Consider the following 25,448-nt stretch of genomic DNA (forward strand, 5'->3'; position numbering starts at 1 on the left):
AATCCATTGGATTTAAAAGCCAGAGGTCCCTCCCCTCTGACCTTCTCTAACAATTGGTTTTGAGAAGGGGGCAAGGAGAGAGGATGCGAGGAGTATGCAATTGAGATTCTCCCAAAGACATAGAGGTCCTTACTACGTCAGAAAATGTAGCACAATACTGCCACCTTGTGGTTTATGGTTAAAACGGCATGTTAAGCCTTCATCAAATCAAATTGTATTTTAATTGTCACATGTTTCGTAAACAGATGTAGACTAACAGTGAAAAGCTTACTTACGGGTCGTTTCCAACAATGCAGAGTTAAATATAAAAAATACACAAATAAATAGAAATAGTGACAAAAGGAATAAAATACACGGTGAATAACAATAACGAGTAAAAATAACATGGCTATATACAGGAAGTAGAAAATAACATGGCTATATACAGGACGTAGAAAATAACATGGCTATGCACAGGGAGTAGAAAATAACAACGTGGCTATGCACAGGGAGTAGAAAATAACAACGTGGCTATGCACAGGGAGTAGAAAATAACAACGTGGCTATGCACAGGGAGTAGAAAATAACAACGTGGCTATGCACAGGGAGTAGAAAATAACAACGTGGCTATGCACAGGGAGTAGAAAATAACAACGTGGCTATGCACAGGGAGTAGAAAATAACAACGTGGCTATGCACAGGGAGTAGTAGAAAATAACAACGTGGCTATGCACAGGGAGTAGTAGAAAATAACAACGTGGCTATGCACAGGGAGTAGTAGAAAATAACAACGTGGCTATGCACAGGGAGTAGTAGAAAATAACAACGTGGCTATGCACAGGGAGTAGTAGAAAATAACGTGACTATGCACAGGGAGTAGTAGAAAATAACAACGTGGCTATGCACAGGGAGTAGTAGAAAATAACAACGTGGCTATGCACAGGGAGTAGTAGAAAATAACAACGTGGCTATGCACAGGGAGTAGTAGAAAATAACAACGTGGCTATGCACAGGGAGTAGTAGAAAATAACAACGTGGCTATGCACAGGGAGTAGTAGGAAAATAACAACGTGGCTATGCACAGGGAGTAGTAGGAAATAACAACGTGGCTATGCACAGGGAGTAGTAGGAAATAACAACGTGGCTATGCACAGGGAGTAGAAAATAACAACGTGGCTATGCACAGGGAGGAGTAGAAAATAACAACGTGGCTATGCACAGGGAGGAGTAGAAAATAACAACGTGGCTATGCACAGGGAGGAGTAGAAAATAACAACGTGGCTATGCACAGGGAGGAGTAGAAAATAACAACGTGGCTATGCACAGGGAGGAGTAGAAAATAACAACGTGGCTATGCACAGGGAGGAGTAGAAAATAACAACGTGGCTATGCACAGGGAGGAGTAGAAAATAACAACGTGGCTATGCACAGGGAGGAGTAGAAAATAACAACGTGGCTATGCACAGGGAGGAGTAGAAAATAACAACGTGGCTATGCACAGGGAGGAGTAGAAAATAACAACGTGGCTATGCACAGGGAGGAGTAGAAAATAACAACGTGGCTATGCACAGGGAGGAGTAGAAAATAACAACGTGGCTATGCACAGGGAGGAGTAGAAAATAACAACGTGGCTATGCACAGGGAGGAGTAGAAAATAACAACGTGGCTATGCACAGGGAGGAGTAGAAAATAACAACGTGGCTATGCACAGGGAGGAGTAGAAAATAACAACGTGGCTATGCACAGGGAGGAGTAGAAAATAACAACGTGGCTATGCACAGGGAGGAGTAGAAAATAACAACGTGGCTATGCACAGGGAGGAGTAGAAAATAACAACGTGGCTATGCACAGGGAGGAGTAGAAAATAACAACGTGGCTATGCACAGGGAGGAGTAGAAAATAACAACGTGGCTATGCACAGGGAGGAGTAGAAAATAACAACGTGGCTATGCACAGGGAGGAGTAGATAATAACAACGTGGCTATGCACAGGGAGGAGTAGATAATAACAACGTGGCTATGCACAGGGAGGAGTAGATAATAACAACGTGGCTATGCACAGGGAGTAGTAGATAATAACAACGTGGCTATGCACAGGGAGGAGTAGAAAATAACAACGTGGCTATGCACAGGGAGGAGTAGAAAATAACAACGTGGCTATGCACAGGGAGGAGTAGAAAATAACAACGTGGCTATGCACAGGGAGGAGTAGAAAATAACAACGTGGCTATGCACAGGGAGGAGTAGAAAATAACAACGTGGCTATGCACAGGGAGGAGTAGAAAATAACAACGTGGCTATGCACAGGGAGTACCGAGTCCATGTGCAAGGGTATGAGGTAGAGGTAGCTATGTACTTATAGGTAGGGGTAAAGTGACTATACAACAGGATAAATGATAGACAGTAGCAGCAGCGTATGTGGTGAGTGTGTTTGGCGTCAGTATGCATGTTATTTGTGTGTGTGTGGGTGTATCTAGTGTGTGGGTTGGGGTGTCAGTCTAGGTTGTGTGTGTGTATAGAGTCTGTGCAAAAAAAGTGTCAATGCAGGTCGTCCAGGTAGCTATTTGATTAGCTATTTAGCAGTCTTATGGCTTGGGATTAGAAACTGTTCAGGGTCCTGTTAGGTCCAGATTTGGTGCACTGGTACCGCTTGCCATGCGGTAGCAGAGAGAACAGTATGGCTTGGGTGGCTGGTGTCTTTGAAAAATGTTTGGGCCTTCCTCTGACACTGCCTGGTATAGAGGTCCTGGGTGGCAGGGAGTTCTGCCCCAGTGACGTACTGGGCCGTACTCACCCCCCTCTGTAGCGCCTTGCGGTCGGGTGCCTTACAGTTGCCGTACCAAGCGGTGATGCAGCCAGTCAAGATGCTCTCAGTGGTGGAGCTTTTTGAGGATCTGAGGGTCATAGCCAAATATTTTCAGCCTCCTGAGTGGGAAGAGGCACTGACTTGCCCTCTTTACAACTGTGTGTGTGGACCATGTTAATTCCTTTGTGATGTGGACACTGAGGAACTTGAAGCTCCACTACAGCCCTATCAATGTGGATGGGGGTGTGCTCGCACCTCCGTTTCCTGTAGTCCACAATCAGCTCATTGTCTTTCTGAAGTTGAGGGAGAGCTTGTTGTCCTAGCACCACACTGCCAGGTCTCTGACCTCCTCCCTATAGGCTGCCTCGTCGTCTGTGATGAGTCCTACCACTGTTGTGTCGTTAGCAAACTTGATGATGGTGTTGGAGACGTGGCGGTCGAGGCAGTCGTGGGTGTACAGGAGGGAACTTGAGCGGCCACCGTGTTGAGGGTTGGCGTGGCAGGAAGTCCAGGATCCAGTTGCAGGAGGGGTTCAGTCTCAGGATCCTTAGCTTATGTGATGAGCTTGGAGGTCACTATGGTGTTGATCGTTGAGCTGTAGTCACTGAACAGCATTGTCATGTAGTTCCTTTTGTCCAGGTGGGAAAGGGCAGTGTGGAGTGCAAGAGATTGTGTCGTTCTGTGGATCTGTTGGGGCGGTATGCGAATTGGAGTGGGTCCATGGTGTCTGGGATGATGGTGTTGATGTGAGCCATGACCAGCCTTTCAAAGCATTTCACGGCTACAGATGTGAGCGCTACGGGGCGATATTCTGGAGCATTCCATCTATTTTTTTCAATTGTTAAATAAGGACAACCTTCAATGTTCTCTAAGACATAATTATCAGAATGTTCATTTTATTCCACGCAAACCTTTCTTCCTCCTCTCTCCTTTCTTCCTCCTCTCTCCTTTCTTCCCTCACTGGTTTCTCTCTCGCTCTGACATTCACTCAGTCCCTGCAGTCTTATTGACCTTGGTTCCTTCTCATTTGCATCCACCATTTTTCATTGCTTGGAATATGGCGTTGGGGGACTTTTCCATCATTAAGTGAATTTACAGCGATTTCCTTATGTGTTTTCTCCAAGGGATTGGGTTATGAGATGCACATTAAATATCCATTAATACCTCATTATCCCACTGATAAGATTACCATGATAATGAGGCAGAAATTCTAATTGTTTCACTTCTTGTTGTGCCACTCATTTAATCATCCACCTGAAAGACAAGTGCTCTGCGCCCCTACCTTGAAGACTGTAAACATGGACAGCAGGGTAGAACTCTCCTGCCGCTAGAAAGGGCCCTGCCCCCGCCCAGCCCCGCAGACTGTTGCCTGGGCGCTGGCACGCACGTGCGCCCATGGTGTGTGTGCTGTGAAGTGGAAACATGGCGTACCTGTGGGTGCGGGTACCACGGGTCGACTCCTGATCCGCTCCCCGGCCACCATACTCCCACTCACACCTGCTAGATCTTTTCCCTCCTCCGCATTCTTCCGCCTTGTTAACCTGCCGCATCCCAAATGGAAATGGAGGGACGTCGTGTGGAGGACTTTGTGGGTGTGGGGTAATTTAGTTGTGAGTAATGCCCAGCTTAATCAACATCTCAAAGTCATGGCTCAGGAGGCAGGGTTGGGGTGAGATATTACCATTAACCTTTGCACTTTGGCACAGTAGTGTGTGCCTGTGGGCCCAGTGTGAAATGCCTGTGACCTCAGGCTCTCTCTTTCTGTCTGTCTGTGCTAAGGGGCGACTGTAGAGAACATGCTGGGCAGCCTGCTGTGCCTACCAGGCTCCAGCTCAGTGCTGCTAGACCCTTATGGATCCACCATCTCAGAGACCACCAGCGAGGCCTGGAGTGTGGAGGTCCTGCCCAGCGACTCAGGTGGGTTCAATGTTGAGAAGGGGTTCTAGGAGCTGAATGGAGTCTCCTCTTGTCTGTTTCGTAACTCTACAAACATTTTTCATGACTTTCTACGTAGAAGTATTTTTCTTGTCTTCCTCCGTGCACTGCATCGGCAGGTGTGTGTGGGTGGACACGCCAGGTGCGGCCCCCCCCCCCCCCCCCCAGTTCCATATCAAGGAAGTGGGTGCAATCTGTCATGTTTGTGTACACTACCCTGTCTATCAGGGTAGATCTGCCTTTGCCAGTAAAATACAGCTCTGGGTTTCCCCAAAGGAACCTCCAGGTGTGTTTGCACCTGTAGTGGAGGAACAGCCATGAGGAAATGTTCAAGGACAGCAGCTGTTTGCAGTCTATTGACATGGTGTCAACCTTTTTGCTGGCAACATCCTCTCACAAATCTGTAGGCATTGCAACACAATCCTCTGACAGTGGGGGGGTTATGTATGGACATGTTGTGCTGAGCAGTTCCAGCACAGTGTGAATATGGTCCCATTGCAGCAATTACAAACCAAACGTTATTATGAACAGTAGGAGTCAAATCAATCTTAAAATATGTCTATTCTTTGGTTAATAAAATGTCCTAAAACCATATGTTAGATTACGTGGATAAACCCCTTTGCAAGTCAGCGTTTCATGAATATCAATAGATTACTTTAGTAACATCAGTACAAGTGTTTCTTGGGAAAGCCCGGACTCTCTCTGTTAATTGAAGTGCACCATTGCAATATGTGCAGTGTTAAATTGACATGCATGAGTGTCTTGATTGCTTTTTGTTTCCGTTTGCTGCCCCTGTTCTGCTCTGTAATAGGGCTATCTGATGCGCTCCTGGAGTTCAGAGTTTATTTCATGGCTAGGCAGCAGAAAACTACACTCTGAAGAGCACTTCACTAGCACATTATTACTAACGAGCATGCAAATGAGTACTGCGGTTACTTTGGGGCCTCTGGGTTAAGCTGAACAGCTCCATTGGGCAGCCACAAAACGGCCTGGACTCGAGTTTACGCTTTTCCCTTTGTCAATTGTAGATGGTTTGTTTGCTTTCGTGCATATTAGTTTTCTTAGCTATTACTTTATCCTGCCAGAAAGGGGAGACTAAACATACAGTAAGGTATATGCCTACACTTGCATTCTTACATACACTATGTGCCTATGAACAACTTACATTGTTGACTATAACTGGATGTGACTGTGCTCTCTCTGTGTGTGTTGCTCCTCCCCCTCCAGAAGCCCCAGACCTGAAGCAGGAAGAGCGTCTACAGGAGTTGGAGAGCTGCTCAGGGCTGGGCAGCACCTCCGATGACACAGAGGTCAGAGAGGTCAGCTCCCGGCCCAGCACCCCAGGGCTCAGCGTCATCTCAGGTACCCTGCACCTCTTTCACTCATAGAAGCTTTACAGTATACCCAACACATCAGTTTCTATACAAACGTACAGATTGAAATATAACAAGTCTAACCAGTCAAAGAATTATAATGAATGTATTTCAGAGCCATATTGGGTTTTGTCTGTGTTGGCTGGAGAACAGTCAGATAGTGCTAGATAAGCCAGTACAACCAGGTCGGTGTGAGAGTTTGGCTAGGACATGGAGGTTAACACTGGCACTCTGTACTGGTAGCTCAGGTGAACAGGGTGCGTTGACATGCTTGACATAGCATCTCAGATTAAGATGACTAGGCCTGTGCCCACGGCTGAGCTCCTGTAGGAACCTGTCCCACAAGGGCCGTGCCGATGATAAATCAGACAGAGCCTATCCAATCTTACTACTGCATCTCCCTTCCCACCCTGGGAGCTCCCGCTACCATATTTAGAGGTCCCAGTGGGTCCCTGGCTGAGAGGGACCGTTCAGCATATCCTCTCAATACGCTTTGTATGCTCTGACTGCTAACTGTCACACATTCCCCGTCACTCAGAATAGGAGCTAGTCAGCCAAATCCAAACCAAGTCTTCCACAAAATGTTACCAACTCCTGGATGGCACAGATTTTAACAGATCTTTTTTTTCTGTTTTTTCCTGCAGCGACATCAGAAGATAGAGGCAAGACGGAGGACCTGCGGTCGGAGTGCAGCTCGGACTTTGGGGGGAAGGACTCTGTGACCAGTCCAGATGGGGAGGAGTCGTCCCACGGTAGGAGAGAGGGGAGAGTGTCACCTCCCGTGTGGCCTGGCCGTGGCATCACTACACTGTCAGCAGCTAGACCTATCAATCTCTGTCAGATGAGCTGCCATAACCTTTCCACTACACTAGAATGCTGCTGACCCTGTTGGAAACGTTCTGCTTTGTTTTCAAATGAATGTTTAGACCAGATGGCTCATACAAAGCATAGGTACATGATGGCCAATACAAAGAATAGCCCATGTGTTTTTTTTAATGGCATGAACAATTCCATCAGAAAGTGGCTCTCTGTTTAACGTATGAATAACATTCTTGTTTCAGGAGCACACCACAGTTTGGCTTCTCCGGCCTCGCAGGCAGACTCCTTACTGGCCATGTTCGATCCCCTATCCTCCGGGGAAGGTAATTTCTGCTCCCCCAATCAGACCAGGAAATTAGCATCATTAAGTTGTTTCTAGTGGCATCGGCTCAGAACAGCTTGATCTCTGAGAAAATGAACCAAAAGAGTCTTGCCCCAATTACTGGACAAAACATTAGTGCAATAAAAATGTCTACTGAGTGGGAATATCATTTCAATTAACTAATTTGAGTGAGGTGAGCTGTGTGGCAAGGTGAGGGGATGACAGACCTCACCCCAGGCACTTTGGCACAGTCCCTTGTGCCACTGTGCTCATGGCACCAGGCTGCCATTGGAAGCTTTTCAGGAGAGAGAATCTACCCTTGGAACAGGTGGCCTACCCACACCTAGGGCTTGTCTCCCACCAACCAGCCTCACTTTCCTCCACTTCCTCATTGTTTTGCTGTGGTTCCTTTGTTTCTGGACACACTCGATAATTGTGAAAGTGTTTCTGAGGAATGAGGAGGTAGTTGTTGTTCAGATACACCCCTATGTGCTAAGCTGTATAACCAAACTAAGCCTTTTTTCCCCCCACAGGTTTCTCTACTGGTACCATCGTGAGGCCCAAAGTCCACTACGCCAGGCCCCTTCATCCTCCCCCTGACCCTCCCATCCCAGAGGCCTGTGCCCTGGGCCAGGAGCCCCGCTACTCCCTGTTCACGCCCCACTGCCTGGCCCAAGCTGAGCTGGAGCACACCAAGCAACGCCACTCCTACCCAGACAGGCTGGTACGCAGCCGCAGCTCTGACATTGTTTGCCAAGGCCGCCGGCCTACCAGCGACCCGGGCCTCAACCGCAGAGCGGCAGCCGAGGAGCGGGACCCTGCCGGGCACTTCTCCATGGGGCCGTCCTCGTCCCCCAGCAAGGATTCCCTAAAAGGAGAGGTGAGAGCTGCTGTTCATCACTGTCACATCAGTCCTGCATGCTGCTCTGCTCTCCAAGCCCAGTTTTATACCAACTGCATTCTGTAACAACAGTCTTAGTCATTTCACTAAAGATTACATTTATAAAAGGTGAAGTGAGATAAGGAAGTAGAATGTCACTTTGTCAGTACATTAAGCCTTTCTTTCCTGTGCTACTGTACAGCGTCAGTATGCATTCAAAAACATACTTGAATATTTATTTTCCAAAGGTTGAGGAGAGAAAGGACAGTGATGAGGAAAAGTCTGATCGCAACAGACCATGGTGGAAGAAACGTTTTCAGTCAGCCATTCCCAAAGGTAAGAAATAACTTCTAAACCTGCTCTTTCCCCATCCATCTCTGTGTCAGTTTGGCACGCCCTCTTTTCTATGTTGCAACAAATGCTTTTAGTGGGTTAAGCATTTTGACAATTTCTTTGAAAATTGCATGAAATTGTTACTATGTTTCGTTCATTATTTTCACTCTTTCACGATGTTCTCTTAATCACATCTATTGCAGAAAATGTAAAAAAATAAAATAATTTAAGACCTGTACTTTAACAATTTGTAATGTGAGAAGAATGATGCACGATCGCTCCACTCCACCGTCGATGTTCTGCTTTGAAAAATACCGTTTCTTGTTGTTGAATGTTACACCAGACAAATGGACAAGTGTTTTCTTACATCTCACTTGCACTAGATTTTCTTTTTTAGTTTCTAAAAACAAATCAGTCATTTGAGGGGCTTGAGCGGGTGTAGAGTGTGCGGTGGTACCCCTCCCAGCGGTCCTGTCATCCCCAGCCTAATGGTCATTACATAGACCTCTCTGTCATCACCGCTGAGTGATTACACATCTCTTGTTGCGGTTAAACTCCAAAACCATCTCTCATAGAAGTGTCAGGGAAATAATGAGCTGTGCCTACAAGAGATGACTGCTTATTACTCTTTTAGATAATGATGTTCCTTTAGTAAACATTAAACATTGTATTAATAAAGCCTGCTCTGCACAGTGAAGTGTAAACCCGGTAAGTTTGAGTTTGACAGAAAGAACAGCAGAGCACCGTTTAGTGTACATGGAATAGCCTATTCATATTTTAGTCTTTGAGGAAAAAAATGTCCTTGTCCATCCATTCAATATCAACCCCTCTGTCAAACTGTAGAAAACCAGAGTCCACAAAAAGGCCTTTCTGTTGGCCTGGTCCTGCTGCTACTGCTGCTGTGCTGTGAAATATCATGGTGATGTGTAGCCTAGCCCCTCAGTGTCAGCCAGGTAGACTTGAGTGTGTGAAAGGCCAACCCTGTCTGTTGTGTTCCTCACACAGTGCTGTATTGGACGGCTGAGAGTGAAGTCCCAGGTAACACTTCCAACACTAGCTGTCATCATCGAGCTAGCTGCACTGACGGCAGTGCTAGTGGCTGAGTGCTGTAAGCCATGACGCTTGTAGACGTGGCCCTTTGTGATAGAGAGAGCTGTGATGTGACATGGTGCTGCCTGAGAATGTCCCGGCTCCTCATTCATGCATTTCTTTTGGATGCCCCCATTTTTCTGTACTGTAATGTTTGCAATGCATCATTAGGGCGCACAGAATGGCAACGCATTTATACATTGCTATACCTCTCCACGTTCTCTGGCTGTAAATACCGACCTGTAAGATTATTCTGTCATCTGGATCTAGACCCCCTGTTTGTCCTGTTGACACTCGTGTGTTAATAGCCTCACCTGCTTATTTGCATATATATCTCTATCTCTATATATATATATATTATGTATATATATATTATGTATACATATATATATATATATATATATATATACATACACTCACTGTATATATTTATCTTTTAATATGTGTACACAAAACATTAGGAACACTTTCCTAATATTGAGTTGCACCCTGCTTTGCACTCTGTCTTGAACAGCCTCAATTCGTCAGGGTATGGACTACAAAAGCGTTCCACAGGGATGCTAGCCCATGTCGAATCCAATGCTTCCCACAGTTGTCAAGTTGCCTGGATGTCCTTTGGGTGGTGGATCATTCTTGGTACGCACAGAACTGTTGAGCGTGAAAAACCCAGCAGCGTTGCAATTCTTGACACAATTCCTGGCACATGCTACCATACCCCGTTCAAAGGCACTTCAATATTTTGTCTTGCCCATTCACCCTCTGAATGGTACACATACATGATCCATGTCTGAATTGTCTCAACTTAAAAATCCTTATTTAACCTGTCTCCTCCCCTTCATCTACACTGATTTGAAGTGGCTTTAACAAGTGAGATCAATAAGGGATCATAGCTTTCACCTGGATTCACCTGGTCAGCCTGTCATTGGAAATGTTCCTGATGTTTTCTACAGTCGGGGTGTATCTGACATGTTTTGTCCATTATGGTCTGGCAGTCGTATTATTTCAGCCATTTTGCTTTTATTTACCTCTCCAGCATTCCTGTGCTATTGTCGTGCATTCAGAATAGGGATACATCTTAATTTTGTTCAGTTTATATGCTGCTATGCTACTGTGTGCATCTCTCATCTACAATGTTAGTCAATGGTTAAAAACCACCGTAAATGTGTGCAACAACACTTCTTGTTCTGCTGTCATGATGAGACTGTGGTCCAGAGAGAGCGAGAGCAGAGCATCACTTCTCCTAGCCCACTCATTATGTTCTCTCCACAGCTCCGATAGCCTTCCGGAAAAGGGACAGGCAGGAGAAAGACGATGTGGGCCATGAACGCGTCCCACAAGGTCTGTCCTGATTTGTCATTGCACTCAGATATTGCTGAATCGGGGGGGGAGGGGGAGTGGGTATGTTTCCCATGGTAGGTTTAACCCAAATGTGTCCTGTGTGTTTGTCAGACGACACTCTGTCCAGGAACTCCCAGTCCCAGGCAGCAGAAGACATCCTGGACAAATACAGGAACATCAAGAGGACCAGCCCTAGTGAAGGAGCCACCGCTGCAGCCTATGACACCACAGGAGGTCAGTGTCTTTCTCTCTCTCACACACACACACACACACACACACATTCAGTGAATTAATTTGAGTGTGTGAATGTGTTGTGTACAGAGCTGTGTGGAGAGGAGGGTTTACACGACGAAGCTCTGCAGAACATGTCCACAGACGACCTGCCAGACTCAGCCAGCCAGACAGCCCAGCAACACGACTCCAGCAAGTTCTCATTCAGGTCAGTAAACCCTTACCAGCTCACAGAAGTCACACAGCTATGATGACAGTAATAATACAAAATGTGTTAATACCTCAGCTTTCATGCAATGCTTTATTAACAAAAAGTGCTTCAGAGGCATGAAAATTGACAAAAGACAAAAGTGATAAGAACCAAACCAAATCTCCATTTTCCTTTTTTCTGCTCATATGTTGCAGTGATGCAAAGAAGAAGTTGAGACTGGCCTTGTGTTCAGCAGACTCTGTGGCTTTCCCCCTCATGGCTCCTGCCACCACACGCAATGGGCTGCCTGACCACACGGACTCTGAAGGTACCATTCTATTATTGCTGGCGATGTTATATCTGGCCACATTCATTCCTGTAAGTAAGCCTACCCGCTGCACGTTTACCAGCAGGACACGACTACACAATAGAAAGTGACATCCTTTGAAATGGTTACATTTGAAATCCATAAGACACTCTCTCGGTAGTCATCAGTCACATCCACATGTCAGGGGGGAGCATTGCAGGCTGATCTGATTACAGCAGTAGTCCTCTTCCCAGCGAGGGGCCAGTGTGTCTGAGCATCTCACCCACCGCTGTCTGTCTCCCGTCTCCTTCCCAGACAATGAGATCGTGTGCTTCCTGAAGGTCCAGCTGGCGGAGGCCATCAACCTGCAGGATAAGAACCAGATGGCCCAGATCCAGGAGACCACTCGCTGCGTCAGCCGCTTCGACGCACGTACCTGCAGGAAGCTGCTGGCAGCCATCGCCGAGGATTACAGGTAACTGTGGAGGAAGAGAGACGCTGCAAAAGGAGCAGCACTGCACATTCACTGCTGTTACTGCAAGGACATAGTTCAGTGGTACAGTTGATTTGTTTTGTTTGAAATATGTACAGTTGAAGTCGAAAGTTTATATACACTTAGGTTGGAGTCTTAAAACTTGTTTTTCAACCACTTCCCAAATTTCTTGTTAACAAACTATAGTTTTGGCAAGTCAGTTAGGACATCTACTTTGTGCATGACACAAGTAATTTTTCCAACAATTGTTTACAGACAGATTATTTCACTTATAATTCACTGTATCACAATTCCAGCGGGTCAGAAGTTTACATAGACTAAGTTGACTGTGCCTTTAAACAGTTTGGAAAAATTATGTTTAGAAGCTTCTGATAGGCTAATAGACATCTTTTGAGTCAATTGGAGGTGTACCTGTGGATGTATTTCAAGGCCTACCTTCAAACTCAGTGCCTCTTTGCTTGACGTCATGGGAAAATCAAAGGAAATCAGCCAAGACCTCAGAAAAAAATTGTAGACCTCCACAAGTCTGGTTCATCCTTTGGAGCAATTTCCAAACGCCTGAAGGTACCACGTTCTTCTGTACAAACAATAGTACCAAGTATAAACACCATGGGACCACGCAGCCGTCATACGGCTCAGGAAGGAGACGTGTTCTGTCTCTTAGAGATTAACTTACTTTGGTGCAAAAAGTGCAAATCAATCCCAGAACAACAGCAAAGGACCTTGTGAAGATGCTGGAGGAAACATGCACAAAGTGTCTATAACCACAGTAAAACGAGTCCTATATCGACATAACCTGAAAGGCCGCTCAGCAAGGAAGAAGCCACAGCTCCAAAAACGCCATAAAACAGCTAAACTACGGTTTGCAACTGCACATGGGGACAAAGATTGTACTTTTTGGAGATGTCCTCTGGTCTGATGAAACAAAAATATAACTATTTGGCCATAATGACCATCGTTATGTTTGGAGGAAAAATGGGGAGACTTGCAAGCCGAAGAACACCATCCCAACTGTGAAGCACGGGGGTGGCAGCATCATGTTGTGGGGATGCTTTGCTGCAGGAGGGACTGGTGCACTTCACAAAATAGATGGCATCATGAAGAAAGAAAGTTGTGGATATATTGAAGCAACATTTCAAGACAGTCAGGAAGTTAAAGCTTGGTCGCAAATGGGTCTTCCAAATGGACAATGACCCCAAGCATACTTACAAAATGGCTTAAGGACAACAAATTCAAGGCATTGGAGTGGCCATAACAAAGACCTGACCTCAATCCCATAGAAAATGTTTGGGCAGAACTGAAAAAGCATGTGCGAGCAAGGAGGCCTACAAACCTGCTCTGTCAGGAGGAATGGGACAAAATTCACCCAACTTATTGTGGGAAGCTTGTGGAAGGCTACCAAAAAACGTTTACCCAAGTTAAACAATTTAAAGGCAATGCTACCAAATACTAATTGAGTGTATGTAAACTTCTGACCCACTTGGAGTGTGATGCTGAAATAAATTATTCTCTCTACTATTATTCTGACATTTCACATTCTTAAAATAAAGTGGTGATCCTAACTGACCTAAGACAGGGTATTTTTACTAGGATTAAATGTCAGGAATTGTGTAAAACTGGGTTTATGTACACCTTAGCCAAATATATTTAAACTTCCGACTTCAACTGTAGCTCTATTTGGAAGGCTAAAATAAACATTTAGATAGCCTATCAATGAATATTGTGAGTGATGTCTGATTTCAGTAGTACTATTTCAGTAGGGCATAATCCGTAATGCCCGCATGTCCCCCCCGTTAGGAAGCGGGCGCCCTACATAGCGTATCTGACGCGGTGTCGGCAAGGCCTGCAGACGTCCCAGGCCCACCTGGAGCGGCTGCTGCAGCGGGTGCTGAGGGACAAAGAGGTGGCTAACCGCTACTTCACCACAGTCTGTGTTCGCCTCCTACTGGAACACATGGAGGCGAAGTCCCTGGACTTCATCAAAGGTCTCTGCTCCTTATTACTGATGTACTCACTGGGACTTTGGAACCATGAATCGACTGATGGTGTCTCTGCTAGTTGATTGACCTCTGAAGGGCCATAGTATGGAATTCAAAATACAGACACTGAAATTCAACCTAACTACCTGCATCACATTGCAGTGTGTCATTTACAATCTGGAACCTCTAAAATACTCTAATTGCTCAGTGTGTCTGTACCTCAGGTTCTTCCCCCAACCTTCCAGGGGTGAACAGTACTCACTGTGTGTCTCAGTGTTCAGTCTCTGTTCCAGTGCTCAGTGTGTCTATCTCTGATTCCCCCCAGCCTTCCAGGGGTGCACAGCGTCAGATGACAAGACGGCGGCAGTGGAGGACTTCCTGCGCTACCTGTACGGGGCCATGGCCCATGATGCCATCTGGCAGTACGCCAGCGAGGACCAGCTGCAGGATGCCCAGATGGCCATAGAGCGCAGCGTCATGAACCGCATCTTCAAGCTGGCCTTCTACCCCAACCAGGACGGGGACATCCTGAGAGACCAGTGAGGAACTGTGGCTGCAGCCACCTCACCTCGGTCACATGGCCTCAGCATTCGTGTGGCTGCTGCCACTCACGCTTAGAAATTACCCAGCTTCCTGTCCTCCTCGGATGCTAGTTTACCGTCATTATCCTTTACAGATTTGAATGAAGATTACACTGTATATCTATAGTAATAGGTTTCAAGCTTAGATTAAGTGAACAATCAATACACTATGTTCCCCCCTCTAGGCTTCTTCAGGAACACATAGCGCGTCTCTCAAAAGTGGTGACGGCAAATCACAAAGCTCTTCAAATCCCAGAGGTAACTCCCCACAGATTTGTATCCCCTCAATTGTCCATCAGTCTGTTTTTCATTTTGTGTTGCTGTTTGGAGCTCTACAGAGTTGACATGCTGAATGCTTTTTTCTGTCTGGCTCCAGGTGTATGCGAGGGAGGCTCCCTGGCCGTCTGCCCAGTCGGAGATCCGGACCATCAGTGCCTACAAGACTCCTCGGGACAAAGTGCAGTGTATACTGCGCATGTGTTCCACCATCATGAACCTCCTGAGTCTGGCCAACGAGGACTCTGTCCCTGGAGCTGACGACTTCGTCCCTGTGCTTGTCTTTGTCCTGATAAAGGTGAGCATCCATCGCACATTGATATCAAGTTCATCTGAGATGGTTACGTCAACATCAAATTCACTTTAGATAACACTAATTATACCTCATAAAATGTTCAAACTGCTGTTACTGTGAGCATAAGGCCTTGCTAGAAGTATGAACCCAGTCTCCTTAATGCACAGAGGGAGAAACTGAATCCTCAGCACACATTCTGACAATCCTTTCTCACATTGACAGCTGTATAGTAAATGTGTAGTAGCATGAAGATCTTGCTGTATGATAACCTGTATAGACATATTTACAAATGGCATGTATTATACATGGCCTGGCGTATGGCTCTCTGTGGTTAATGTGAGCCCCCCTACCCCCCAGGCAAACCCGCCCTGCCTGCTGTCCACTATTCAGTACATCAATAATTTCTACGCCAGCCGGCTGAGTGGGGAGGAGTGCTATTGGTGGATGCAGTTCACCGCGGCAGTGGAATTCATTAAGACCATCGATGATCGCAAGTGAAGCAGAACCGCCACCTGTATGGGGAAGGAGACTGGGAGACTTCCCAACCAACTGCTCCCTCTCCCTCTGCTCCCCCTGGACCCAGACCCACACCCTGTCTGTCTGCTCTCTGTTTGTATAGCTGTACATAGTCAGAGACTTTGAGAGATTTAAAAAGTATATATGATTATTATGTGGACAAAATCCAGGTTTTATCATGGAGAAAAAGGCCTTGGAAAAAATGGCAAATGTTAACTTTGAACTTAAACTAATTAGCATTTTTCATTTAATCTCTTGTCTCTAGTCATGTTGAGGTGTGGGGGTCTATGTCTTGAATGTTTTATCTAAAGTTATGATTCTGACGTTAAATTGACTGATGAAAGCGTCTAGTCAGATGAAAAGGGACCATGTTTCCTAGAGATGATCTCAGATATATGTTGTGGAAGGGGGACTACCTGAAGGTGAGCAAGAGAGAAAGGTTGTTAAATTGTGCAATCTTTCCCCTGAAATACTCTTCATCCTAATGCTCTTCAAGATGCATCATATCCTGGGGAATCGCATAACTCAATAGATACTGACTGAGTATTGGTGACTCAAGTAAATTTATAAGATCAACCCAAAATAACCATGCTAATATATATATATATATTTTTTACATTAGCACATCAATAATAGGACAGCTTTTTTCATAAAATGTAAACCAGATGTATTCATTATTCGGTTCATCCTTCCCTAAATACTTTCCGTGGCAATTTGGACAGAAGGGCCCACATATTTATATATAAAATGTATTTATTTCTTTCATTCTATTTAATGGAATTGTATTTTATTTCTATAAATGAAATCATACATCATGCCTATTTAGGAGATTTAAGGCAGCTGTAAGGGTTGAGATATTTTAATAGTGTTAGGAGGGCAAGCACAGCATTGTCCTCAGACTGAGAAGCCCCCAGGATAAGATGTTGGCTGTTTGCTACAGCTTATAGACAGGGTCACCACTGATCAGCTCCTGCACAATATCAGTAGTGCTGGTATTTTTAGAAATACTGAAATGTGCCTTGAGGAGGGCCACTTTGTGTAAGTCTGTTTAAAAAAAAAAATTAAAAAAAATATGTTTTCTTGAGAATGAGGGTTCTGCTTTTGGTTTTCCATAAAGGATAGGATAGGCATTACTTCCCCATACCATTATTACAGGTGTAGGCAACATACGGCCCGGCCTGCGAGCCCTATCCAGGCCGCGGGAGGTTTGAGTAAAAAAACTAACAAAAAAAAGGTTATTTTGGGTAAATTATTATTGGGTTAAAAAATAATCCAGGCCACTCTTGAACGTCTAAAACAAGATTAAGTATGTAAAAATTCTAATGTTATAATGACCTATACGTTTTCAAATAACTGCCAGCGAATTACTTTTGACGAACAAATCGGTCCGGGAAAAAAAATCTTTGCGCCTCTCCACTGAATTTTGAAAAGCCTTCAAGCCTAAATTATTGCCCACCCCTTCATTATCACCATTGAACCCCACAGCCGGTCTCACTGAGAAACCTCTTTCCAACCTTAGTGCTGGGAGTGGAACACCACTGGTTGTTTCGGTTCATTCCCTTTGCACTCATCTCCTTTCCCATTGCCGTTTTCCCCTTCAATATTTAATATCCTACCTCAAAGTTAGAACCAATGAGCCTGACGTTTCTGTTTGTGCACAATACTCTTTAATATTGGTTGGATATGAAGAGTAATGGAACAGGTATTCACTGTTTAGCATCAGCTTCCTCTATTGACACTGATGAATGCTCTCTTGCAATTACATGGTATAACAAGGAAGTAAAGCATTTCCAAATGAACAAGTTGACTATTTCTGTAGTTGAAGCTGTTATAATGCATGTATGTTTCAGCATAGAGCAGAAAGACTAGTGATTGGATTAGCTCTCTACCTCCTCACACGATCAAGAAAAGGACTCTTAAATGTGTATGCACTCTTGTATTATTTGATTTCTTCTTTCATTTTAGAGTGCAGGGATATTCCAGTTTCATGTTCTTTCATTTACAGGCATGTTTCTAATCACTTACAGCCAAAGGCACCAAAACACATAAAATCATCTGTTTATGTTGCAGCTACAAAAAGCAGGAGCACTGCCCCCTCTCTTTGTGCAACTTAGCATTGTGCCAAGTGTATGTCTTATTTTCTCTTTTAAATCACTGCTTTCAAACAGTATCCCATTAATAGACAGCACAACAAAAAGAGCAAATAATCAGAACACTATCTGATATGTTACTGACCATTGAAAAGGCATTGTGGGATAATGTGGGCTGTGTTGCGTGAGAGGTTTGTACAGTGAATGTGTGATATGTTGGTTTGTTAAGAGTGTGTTTTTGAGAGGTCCACCCTCTTCCTCCTCTTTCACAATGTCAGGACGATCTCCTTACTGTAGCTACAGTACTACTCGATGAGCAGTAAATCCTTGTTGGTGAAAAACCTAAAATATTTCTAGAGTTAATTTCGAACTCAGACCAGTTCTGAAAGGGTTGTGAAGAATGAGGCTGGGTTTTCTTTTGTCTGTGTCACTGATGTAATTTCTTTTTCAATGTTCAGAGCTTAATTACTCTGGATTTTTTGTACAAGGTTAGCGAAGCTTGCTCCGTACATTTGACATGCAGAACTTCACATGTTTTCTACTCTGCTCTTTAGTAATGAGTCACACTCGTTTTAACTAAAGCCTCTGACATTACAAATGATACTGTAACGGAGATTTCTATGGGTAGTTTAGCTAGGTCTGACTGTTACACTTTATCCAATAACATCAGTCATAAGGACACACATTTATAAGCAATCTCTAAAGTTGTGATATTAGTGTTGTCTCCATATTTCCTGACTTATGTTCCTGTTTTTTGAGTAATGTGTGTACAGCATCTAATGGTTTTTAAATACACCTGTGCAAAATAGATGATACTGCTGTTTAACCTGTTTGAAAACACACCCATGTACTGATCGGACACAAAATGTAGATAGACTGTATCCAGAAGTGTTTATGTGATGTCACTTTAAAAGTATGTACAGTACAGACCAATGTGATCACAATCTGGACCTGGCTTGTGTATTAATGTTGCCTTCTACATATCAGTGAACAAAGATACTTTTCAATAGCTAGAAAACTACAACCAGCCTTCTTGTCTGACCTGATTCATACTGTTCATACAGTGACAGAATACCTCGCATTGTGAAGTTAAAGTACAAATACACATCCTAACTTTGAGAATAATTCTTTACTATAGCCTGAGTTTAGCATTGATTGTATGCAAACAAGTGGACAGTTGCCAGAATGGTGGACTAAAAGACTTGACTATGGAAATCTGGTCTTCAAAGCTCTGTACAGAGTAGGCAGAACAAGCAGAAAATAATCCATTTTACATTTGTAAGCTTGCACAATTATGACATATGCGAAGGGGAAGGCGTTCTGTCTTTAAGGTGATTCATGTATCATATAATTCTTTAAAACAATAAAATGCATTTTTCTGTACCTGTATCCTGTTATTTCTGTGCATGCAGGTATTAGTATGTGAGGTCTCTCTTGTGGACGGAGGGAAGGTGTATGCTGTAGTCTTGTTCCATTTCGCTCCCGAGTGGCGGTGGTCTAAGGCACTGCATCTGTGCTAGAGACACCCTGGTTCGAATCCAGGCTGTATCACAACCGGCCGTGATTGGGAGTCCCATAGGGCGGCGCACAATTGGCCCAGCGTCGTCCGGGTTTGGCCGGTGTAGGCCATCACTGTAAATAAGAATCTGTTCTTAGCTGACTTGCCTAGTTACTTAAAGGTTAAATAAAATACATAAATATCATGCTATGGGAGAGAGCTCTGGAATTCAAATCAAAGTTTTTGTCACGTGCACCGAATACAACAGGTGTAGACTTTACAGTGAAATGCTTACTTACAGGCTCTAACCAATAGTGCAAAAAAAGGTATTAGGTGAACAATGGGTAGGTAAAGAAATAAAAGCAACAGTAAAAAGACAGGCTAAATACAGTAGGGAGGCTATAAAAGTAGCGAGGCTACATACAGACACCGGTTAGTTAGGCTGATTGAGGTAATATGTACATGTAGATATGGTTAAAGTGACTGCATATATGATGAACAGAGAGTAGCAGTAGCGTAAAAGGGGGGTTGGCGGGTGGTGGGTGGGACACAATGCAGATAGCCTGGTTAGCCAATGTGCGGGAGCAGTGGTTGGTCGGCACAATTGAGGTAGTATGTACATGAGTGTATAGTTATAGTGACTATGCATGTATGATAAACAGAGAGTAGCAGCAGTGTAAAAAAGAGGGGTTGTGGGGGTCACAATGCAAATAGTCCAGTTAGCCATTTGATTACCTGTTCAGGAGTCTTATGGCTTGGGGGTAAAATCTGTTGAGAAGCCTTTTTGTCCCAGACTTGGCACTCCGGTACCACTTGCTATGCAGTAGTAGAGAGAACAGTCTATGACTGGGGTGGCTGGGGTTTTTGACAATTTTTAGGGCCTTCCTCTGACACCGCCTGGTCTAGAGGTCCTGGATGGCAGGCAGCTTAGCCCCAGTGATGTACTGGGCCGTACGCACTATCCTTTGTAGTGCCTTGCGGTCAGAGGCCGAGCAGTTGCCGTACCAGGCAGTGATGCAACCAGTCAGGATGCTCTCGATGTTGCAGCTGCAGAACCTTTTGAGGATCTCAGGACCCATGCCAAATCTTTTTAGTTTCCTGAGGGGGAATAGGCTGTGTCGTGCCCTCTTCACGACTGTCTTGGTGTGTTTGGACCATTCTAGTTTGTTGTTGATGTGGACACCAAGGAACTTGAAGCTCTGAACCTGCTCCACTACAGCCCTGTCGATGAGAATGGGGGCGTGCTCGGTCCTCCTTTTTCTAATTCAGATTTAGGTTCTGAGAAATTCTGAGATTTAGGCTGCACAATAGGTGGTTCATGTTGACCACATTTTTTACATGGAACATACTGTAACTGTTGGAGAGGGCATTCGAGCAAGATCATATCTCGGCAGCGCCACAAATAGCAACCTCTCACCAAACATTGAATTACTGCTAACAAGTGTACAGCTGATTTGTAATTGAAGATTTCCCCCATCTAAAAGCTCCCCTCATTTCATCAATAGCCTTCTGTAATAGTTATCTATCAAAAAAACTACTCGTGGGCTGCCTTGCATCTCCTGATATCTCCCGATTGTTCATTTAAATACAAAATGTTGTGAAGTTTATTAGATGGATTAATAAGCCAATGGCTAAACTGGCCTCGTTTGCAGATTGGCTCTTTTGTTTATTTGTTACTCTGTTGATTTCAGATACATGGAGGACGAGGTCTTTGTTTCCCCCTTCTCTGCTTGTACATGATCCCAATGTGGTCATATTAGACCGCTCTAATTTCCTCTGCTGTATGGGCAACAGCATACATTTTGTTCTATGCTGATGTTTAAATTAGATACAAAAGATGCTTGCTGTTTTTATTTGTTGGGGGATGAAGTGTAGAAAATGTGGACTGGGCTTCTCTGATGCAACTCTTGTTTCATATTTTGTCAGATTGTTGCATGAGGATATAAACAGCCTTGGGCCTGGCCCAGATGGCTCTGGAATAACAGATGATCAGTCCAGCGGGGCTTGTGCATGACTTCACACACACTGGTCTGCACCAAACACTTCCATTGACTCTGGGGGAACCATGGAGAGTCATATCTCTCCTTGCTCCTCCACTAGTAGCCTACATTGAGAGGTTCAATTATATCTGTGTTACAGGTCTGTAGACAAAATAGAGTACTGTGGTCATCTATATTCTTCAATTATATTTTTTTTTACAGGGGACATACTGTAGTCCAGCCTCAGTGCTTTGAGTTCCTTGAATTAGGAGGGAATTTAATAGTGTTTGCAAATGTAATGTAAGTCTGACCTCAGTAAACTTAGAACAAACTCAATTATTGAGAGTTTGTTAAATCTTTGCTAATTTATTTCACGATTTGGTAGATATTAATACTGCCCATTACAAAAATGTACCATGATAGTACAATGAAAAAATACCATGGTACTATAATGTTATTTTGGTCACAAATACCATGGTATTTTCGTGCCATGGTAGTGATGAACACCACATGTTAAGTGTTGGTTCCATGTTTCGTGAGCTAAAATAAAAGATCCCAGAAATGTTCCATACACACAAAAAGCTTATTTCTCTCAAATTTTGTGCACAAATTTGTTTACATCCCTATTAGTGAGCATTTCTCCTTTGCCAAGATAATCCATCCAGCTGACAGGTGTGGCATATCAAGAAGCTGATTAAATAGCATGATCATTACACAGGTACATCTTGTGCAGGGGACAATAAAAGGCCACTTTAAAATGTGTAGTTTTGTAACACAACAAAATGCCACAGATGTCTCAAGTTTTGAGGGAGTGTGCAATTGGCATGCTGACTGCAGGATTGTCAACCAGAGCTGTTGCCAGATAATTGAATATTATTTTCTCTACCATAAACTGCCTCCAACGTAATTTTAGAGAATTTGGCAGAACGTCCAACCGGTCTCAAAACCGCAGACCACGTGTATGGCGTCGTCTGGGCGAGCGGTTTGCTGATGTGAACATTGTGAACAGAGTGCCCCATGGTGACGGTGGGGTTATGGTAGGGGCAGACATAAGCTACGGACAACGAACACAATTGCATTTTATCAATGGCTATTTGAATGCATAGAGATACCGTGACGAGATCCTGAGGCCCATTGTCGTGCCATTCATCCGCCGTCATCACCTCATGTTTCAGCATGATTATGCACAGCCCCATGTCACAAGGATCTGTACACAATTCCTGGAAGCTGAAAATGTCCCAGTTCTTTCATGGCCTGCATAATCACCAGACATGTCATCCATTGAGCATGTTTGGGATGCTCTGGATCGACGTGTACGACAGCGTGTTCCAGTTCCCAACAATATCCAGCAACTTCGCACAGCCATTGAAGAAGAGTGGGACAACATTCCACAGGCCACAATCAACAGCCTGATCAACTCTATGCGAAGGAGATGTGTCACGCTGCATGAGGCAAATGGTGGTCACACCAGATACTGAATGGTTTTCTGATCCACACCCCTACTTTTTTCTTTAAGGTATCGGTGACCAATGGATGCATGTCTGTATTCTCAGTCATGTGAAATCCACAGATTAGGGCCTAATTTATTTATTTCAATTGACTGATTTCCTTACATGAACTGTAACTCAGTCAAATCTTTGACATTGTTGCATGTTGCATTTATATTTTTGTTCAGTATACTAGCTACCATGGTACAAAAATGAACCATGGTAGTACAATTAAAATGAATACCATGGTTTTGTACTAACAGCATGTAGTGAAACATGAAAGCATGGCAGTTGTTTACAATGTATTATGATGGTGTGTGTCCCACCAGTTTTGGGGTGAAGTGTCCCACCATTTTTGGGGTAAAGTGACCAAAAACATAGTAATTTATGGTAGGTACTCACATAATGCAACATTGACTACCCGCTCTGCAATGGCAAAGTCTCGGTGTAGTACCCTCTTAAACCCCTTAAGGTCATAGTGAATAACCACAACACACATGGTCCAGTAGAGTAGTGCATCCTCTTAAACCTGGGGACCTGGCTCCCGAGTGGCGCAGCAGTCCAAGGCACTGCATCTCAGTGCTAGAGGCGTCACTACAGACCCTGGTTTGATTCCAGGCTGTATTACAACCGGCTGTGATTGGGAGTACCATAGGGCGGCACACAATTGGCCCAGCGTTATCCGGGTTAGGGTTTGGCCAGGGTAGGCCGTCATTGTAAATAAGCATGTGTTCTTAACTGACTTGCCTAGTTAAATAAAGCTTAAGTAAAAGTACAATAAAAACCTGGATAGGGTATGGTGAGAAGAATTGAGTCTGACACCTTGAAGATATAAAAAAGTTAGTTAATCTGGTGCTTCTCTCTTCATTACAGTTTTCAGTTGTCTCTCTCTCATTCAACTGACTTGGCTAGTCTTATACAATTCTAAATAGAATTTAGAATTTTTACAAAACTATTTGTAAAAATTTATAAATTATCATCATATCTTATAGATACATTTCCATCATGTAATTCTCAACATATCCCTAAAAACAGCAAGCTACAATGTTTCCCTTTGTTTACACTGTGTGAACTTTCGGTGGTCCTGCTGCCATGAATAGACAGGTTAGCTTGACTGGAGCTAACTAGTTTTTTTTTTAGAAATTCATTAAGCTATCAAACATCGTCAAAAAATAACAACAATCATATCATTACACTCCGTCTAACTTGGTTTCATATCATATGCTTTATACTCATCGTGATGATAACGTTTAAAATATTTCGTTTATCTGGTGCTTCACTCTTCAGTTTTCAGTTGGCTCTCATTCAACTGACTCACTGACTAGGCAGGCTAGCGCAACAAGCGGCTCCCTCTGCGGGTCAAAACAAGAGTAACACCCCTTGACTATAAATACTGAAAATTATGCCCAAAATTACGTTACAAAATCTCACATGATCGACATTTCAGGTTGACAACACAGGGAACCCAAACATGAGCAAAAAACTATACTATTAATACAGAAGGTATTACTCCTTTTTCACAGCAACTATTTCCCTTTTTCTTTGATGTTTTAGACAAACTAGAATCACTAGTAGTCGGCCTCTGACTTTACCAGAAACTAGCCTATAATGGTATATAGATTAATCAATATAATGCCAACCAACCTCTTTTGAACCTCTTTTGAAACCTCTTTTGAAATATACTGCAATTGTACTATGGTAACTAACATATTAATAAAGATGGGACCATATGATCATTTTTGGTACCATTTATCATAATGGTGCGTTACTGTGGTAGAATGTAGGCTATAACACATTTTAAAACCATGATATTTCCATGATCCACATCTATGCCAGTACCATAGTAGTACTATGATATGAATTAAAGTACCATAGCAGTACCATGGTACATTTTTGTAAGTCTCACCAATCAATACTTGAAAGGTTAGCTTCAGAGAGGAATTTAGGCTACAAGTGTACAGTGGGCCTCCACTGTGTTCATTGACGTTTTCTAATGGAAAATAGGCCTATCCAAACCATGGGAACTGAGGGAAATGAAGGTTCCCTCTAACTGGACATGTTTAGTGCACTTTCCTTTTTAACGATATGTGGTAAATCAATAGTCTGAAAAGAAGAGGTGCAGCCGTGAGGACGTCTGAATGTGTGGACTGTGGCCAATGGAACGGTCATTTAATGTGGCGTGCGGTCGCTCTCCTGCAGATGGCAGACGCACCATTCCCGACGACGGTCTCCTGAGCTGAGTTTAGACAAAGAACAACAGGGACCTATGGAACATTACCAACCTAAAAGTCTATGGAGGTACGCATGTAATTGTAAACAATATCCATGATAGAGCGAACGAGGATTATAAAAAAAAATGAGATCTAAATGCATGGACAAATAAAGCGTTAGAAAGTAAGTTATACACACATTTTATAAAGCCTATTCGCTTTATTATTATTGTCTCTATATCTTTAATTTATTACATCAATAAGACTTTACTTTTGTAGAGAAGCCTATGTTCTTTATTTGTTGTCTATATACATCTTAGTCATTAAGCAGACGCTCTTATCCAGAGCAACAGGGTTTAAGTGCATTGCCCAAGTAGGCCTAAACATCGACAGCTTTTTCACACGGTCGGCTCGGGTATTCGAACCAGAAATCTTTCGGTTAC

At 43.8% G+C, this 25,448-nt stretch overlaps 1 protein-coding gene across 7 annotated transcripts in view; it reads left to right on the forward strand.

The window, feature by feature from the left end:
* The window catches only part of LOC139545473 (GTPase-activating protein and VPS9 domain-containing protein 1-like), a 42,360-nt gene extending 23,146 nt beyond the window's left edge, over window positions 1-19,214 (forward strand). For 4 of the 7 annotated variants that reach the window (XM_071353264.1, XM_071353265.1, XM_071353268.1 and 1 more), the window contains 17 exons: window positions 4,564-4,701; window positions 5,947-6,081; window positions 6,737-6,844; window positions 7,154-7,234; window positions 7,767-8,113; window positions 8,362-8,449; window positions 9,452-9,484; window positions 10,805-10,873; window positions 10,985-11,107; window positions 11,195-11,312; window positions 11,510-11,622; window positions 11,917-12,076; window positions 13,892-14,079; window positions 14,399-14,612; window positions 14,840-14,912; window positions 15,031-15,228; window positions 15,583-19,214. In XM_071353264.1, coding sequence (XP_071209365.1) covers window positions 4,564-4,701; window positions 5,947-6,081; window positions 6,737-6,844; window positions 7,154-7,234; window positions 7,767-8,113; window positions 8,362-8,449; window positions 9,452-9,484; window positions 10,805-10,873; window positions 10,985-11,107; window positions 11,195-11,312; window positions 11,510-11,622; window positions 11,917-12,076; window positions 13,892-14,079; window positions 14,399-14,612; window positions 14,840-14,912; window positions 15,031-15,228; window positions 15,583-15,723 — 2,327 coding nt within the window. In that variant the 3' untranslated portion in view covers window positions 15,724-19,214. The remainder of the gene's footprint in view (window positions 1-4,563; window positions 4,702-5,946; window positions 6,082-6,736; window positions 6,845-7,153; window positions 7,235-7,766; window positions 8,114-8,361; window positions 8,450-9,451; window positions 9,485-10,804; window positions 10,874-10,984; window positions 11,108-11,194; window positions 11,313-11,509; window positions 11,623-11,916; window positions 12,077-13,891; window positions 14,080-14,398; window positions 14,613-14,839; window positions 14,913-15,030; window positions 15,229-15,582) is intronic. The other 3 variants (XM_071353267.1, XM_071353271.1, XM_071353270.1) reach the window with 2 other exon arrangements.
* The last annotated feature ends 6,234 nt before the right edge of the window (window positions 19,215-25,448 follow it).

The sequence above is a fragment of the Salvelinus alpinus genome, chromosome 19 (assembly GCF_045679555.1).
Source record: "Salvelinus alpinus chromosome 19, SLU_Salpinus.1, whole genome shotgun sequence".
Lineage (NCBI taxonomy): Eukaryota > Metazoa > Chordata > Actinopteri > Salmoniformes > Salmonidae > Salvelinus > Salvelinus alpinus.